At 37.1% G+C, this 3936-nt stretch overlaps 1 protein-coding gene across 1 annotated transcript; it reads left to right on the forward strand.

Moving 5' to 3' along the window:
• The first annotated feature begins 343 nt into the window (after positions 1-343).
• LOC140812724 (indole-3-acetic acid-amido synthetase GH3.6-like) lies at positions 344-2799 on the forward strand. Its single transcript, XM_073171074.1, has 3 exons — positions 344-774; positions 992-1929; positions 2029-2799. The coding sequence occupies exons 1-3, from the start codon at positions 458-460 to the stop codon at positions 2601-2603; spliced, it is 1830 nt and encodes a 609-aa protein (XP_073027175.1). The 5' UTR covers positions 344-457; the 3' UTR covers positions 2604-2799.
• Positions 2800-3936: the final 1137 nt, after the last annotated feature.

The raw sequence follows: 3936 nt of genomic DNA on the forward strand, positions 1-3936 counted from the left end.
TTACAATGTCATTTTTTTTTACACTAAATACTATATATACTTATTACTAAATAAAATACGTAATGTAGCGCTTATTTAATACAAACCAATTTCATTTTTTTTTCCCTATAATTTGTTTGCTATAATTAAAATTGAAATTTTACATGTATCAAATTATTTGTTTCCCCCTAGAAGAAGTCTTGCGTGATAATAGAATGGCAGACTTACCACCAATTTTTATCAAAATTCACGATAAAGCCATCATATTTTATTTTAGCTTCCTAAAATGCTATGAAGTGGACCACACCCTTTCCCCTTGCTCACTTCTATATAAAGCCTTATCTTCCACCTCTTTCTTCCCACCTCCATAGCTGCGTCTCTCTCTCTATTTCTCTCTAGCTAGTTCTCCATCTCGCTCAACATAGAATTGCAGAGTTCCTCTTTCTTGGCTTTTGAATTTTTTTTTTGAGGACCAATCATGCCTGAAGCACCAAAACAAACCACCACAGAGTACAGTTTGGCAGATAACAACAAGAAAAAGATGGAGTTTATTGAAGAAGTGACCGAGAATGCCGATGATGTCCAGAAACGGGTCCTCTCTGAAATTCTCTCCAGGAATGCACATGTTGAGTACCTCAACAGGCATGGACTCAACGGGCTTATTGATCGAGGGGCTTTCAAGAAAACCATTCCTGTTATCTCTTACGAGGACGTTCTGCCTGATATTAACCGCATCGCCAATGGCGATAAGTCTCCCATTCTCTGCTCGGAGCCTATCTCTGAATTCTTGACAAGGTTTGAGTGCCTTTATTTGTAATAGTGATTATGGTAAAATACGCACTTTACACTTTCAGTTCTCAGATGTTTGAGTTTATATGAAATATATATATATACACGGTCATTAATCTTGCATGTGGCTTTTTACTGTTCCTTCTCCTATTCGTGTTTTAAAGTTGGGTTTTTGATGCAAAGGGGTGATTTTTTTCTTCTTTTTTTCTAATTTAATATGCAGTTCTGGGACATCTGCTGGGGAAAGAAAAATGATGCCTACAATTGAGGAAGAACTAGGGAGGAGGTCTTTGCTTTACAGCCTTTTGATGCCCGTGATGAGCCAGTTTGTTCCAGGCTTGGACAAAGGCAAAGGGATGTATTTCTTGTTTATAAAATGCGAGACCAAGACCCCAAGTGGCCTTCTGGCTCGCCCCGTTTTAACCAGTTACTACAAGAGTTCCCATTTCAAAGACAGACCCTACGATCCCTACACAAACTACACCAGCCCTAATGAAACAATTCTCTGCCAAGATTCCTACCAAAGTATGTATTCCCAAATGCTTTGTGGTCTTATTCAAAACAAGGAAGTCCTCCGGGTTGGGGCGGTCTTCGCCTCCGGCTTCATCCGTGCTATCCGGTTCTTGGAGAAGCACTACACCCTTCTTTGCAATGATATTAGAACCGGGACTCTTAACTCCATAATCACCGATCCATCTGTGAGAGAGGCGGTGTTGAGGACCCTAAAGCCGGACCCGAAGCTGGCGGATTTCATTGAGTCCGAATGTGGGAAGGGGTCCTGGCTGGGTATCATCACAAAACTGTGGCCTAACACCAAGTATATTGACGTTATTGTGACTGGGACCATGTCACAGTACATTCCGACTCTTGATTACTACAGCAATGGTCTACCCCTCGTCTGCACGATGTATGCTTCCTCAGAGTGTTATTTTGGTGTCAATCTGGACCCTCTTTGCAAGCCAAGCGATGTATCCTACACCCTCATTCCAACCATGGCCTATTTCGAGTTTTTGCCTGTACATCGAAACAATTGTCCCTCCAATGGTCTTAATTCCATTGCAATGCAAAAATCCCTTGATGAGAAAGAACAGCGAGAACTGGTTGACTTGGTTGATGTTAAACTTGGACAAGAATATGAACTGGTTGTTACCACTTATGCAGGTAATTTTTTTTTTGTCGTTAAAAGTCCTTCATTATAATAATAACGGGGTTCGATTATTTTGACGGTGTTTGACGCAATTTTTATCCTCAAATCCCCAGGGCTTTACAGGTACAGAGTCGGGGATGTGCTTCGTGTGACTGGATTCAAGAACAATGCGCCGCAGTTCAGCTTCATATGCCGTAAAAACGTTGTCTTGAGCATCGATTCTGATAAAACGGATGAAGTAGAGCTCCATAACGCGGTGAAAAATGCTACGACACATTTGATTCCATTCGATGCACGTCTCACCGAGTACACGAGCTATGCAGACACGACAAAAGTTCCAGGCCACTATGTCTTGTACTGGGAGCTTAGCCAACATGGATCGACCCCAATTCCTCCATCAGTTTTTGAAGACTGCTGCTTCACCATTGAAGAGTCCCTCGATTCAGTGTATCGCCAGAACCGAGTATACGAGGCAATCGGGCCACTTGAGATCAAAGTTGTGGAAGCCGGAACATTCGATAAGCTCATGGATTATGCCATTAGCCTCGGTGCTTCAATTAACCAGTACAAAACACCCCGCTGCGTGAAATTTGCACCAATTCTTGAGCTTCTAAACTCCAGGGTTGTGCGTTGCTATTTCAGTCCTAAGTGCCCCAAATTTAACGCCCAATGGAGCAACAAGAATTGAAGAGGAAACCAAAAGAACTGTTTTTGTGATCATGTTAGCGTTAGAATTCCATCCTCTCCTTCCCCTTCCCCTATTTAGATTTATGATGATCATGTTCTTTAAATGTTGTTTATTGAAGTAGAAACTTGATTAATTAGAAGGCCTGTACAAAAACAGTTCCATGTTTCAAGAAAGTCTCTCTTTCTTTATAAGCCAATGGCCCTTAGCATATTTTATGGGACTTTGTTTTCTCATTTCCAGCCAGGATTCCTGCTCACTGAACTCTCATGGGATGTGTACTAAAACTGTGACACTAAATCCCACCTGCTTTTATTAATAACCTTTTTTTTTACTATTGGAAATTAAAAGCTAACACAATTTATGTCAAATAATTAGCCAAGCGTCGATTTCCAAATTTGAATTATTTATATCTAAATAAAAAAAAGAATAATATATTTGAAAAAAAATACCTGTCTTTTGACTTATCCATCAATCCTTGATTTTTATATTTTTGGAATCCATCTTGGTTTTTGCTTGCACGTTAGATATAGTAGAATTTAATACTGGTTTTTTGCGGTATTTAGTTTTGATTTCTTTGCCATTGGCTCGTGTGGTCATCGACGTACCAGCCTCTTATTTTAATAAATAAATAAATATATATATATATATATACGATCAATAATGTAAAATGCAAAGCTAAACAATGTGATAGAATTACAAGAATCCATTTGTCTTAGTCTTTGTGTGTGTGTGTGTGTGTTGCGTGTAAGAAAATTTGGAGTTAATAATTTATGAGAAAAATTGTATGATTTTTAATGATTTGTGAGATATTTTATGTTTTATTATATAATTTTTAGGGTAGTATTAGTATTACATAATTAATACGGTATTTAATAGAGCGGTAAAAAGTTGAATATTTAATTTTTTATCAAATTAAATAATAAATTTTTAGTAAATCAACTGAAAAATGTAATTCTTGATTCTGCCAAAGATGTGTTTGGTGGGAATATATTCTTGGAGAATAAATAGCATAATCCTTGTCAAATATGAAAAAAGACTTTGAAAATGAATCCGTGAATAGAGAAAATATCATGATATATATATATATATACATGAAAATAATTATTTCGATATAACGTGATTTTAATGTTAAATATTTTATAAGTATTATAATTTTTAAAAAGTCGTGGTAAATGCAGTGCTATTTATATTATTATATATTTAATTTATAAGCACGTCATTGAGACTTATCTTTAAGATTTGACTTCGGAAAAATAGGAAATGAAAACTATGACAAGACAACACTTATTTTTTTATTATAGTCTTCTTCACAGTTAGTCTGTCGCGCCTACCT

Source organism: Primulina eburnea, chromosome 14 (genome assembly GCF_022965805.1).
Source record: "Primulina eburnea isolate SZY01 chromosome 14, ASM2296580v1, whole genome shotgun sequence".
Classification (NCBI taxonomy): Eukaryota; Viridiplantae; Streptophyta; class Magnoliopsida; order Lamiales; family Gesneriaceae; genus Primulina; species Primulina eburnea.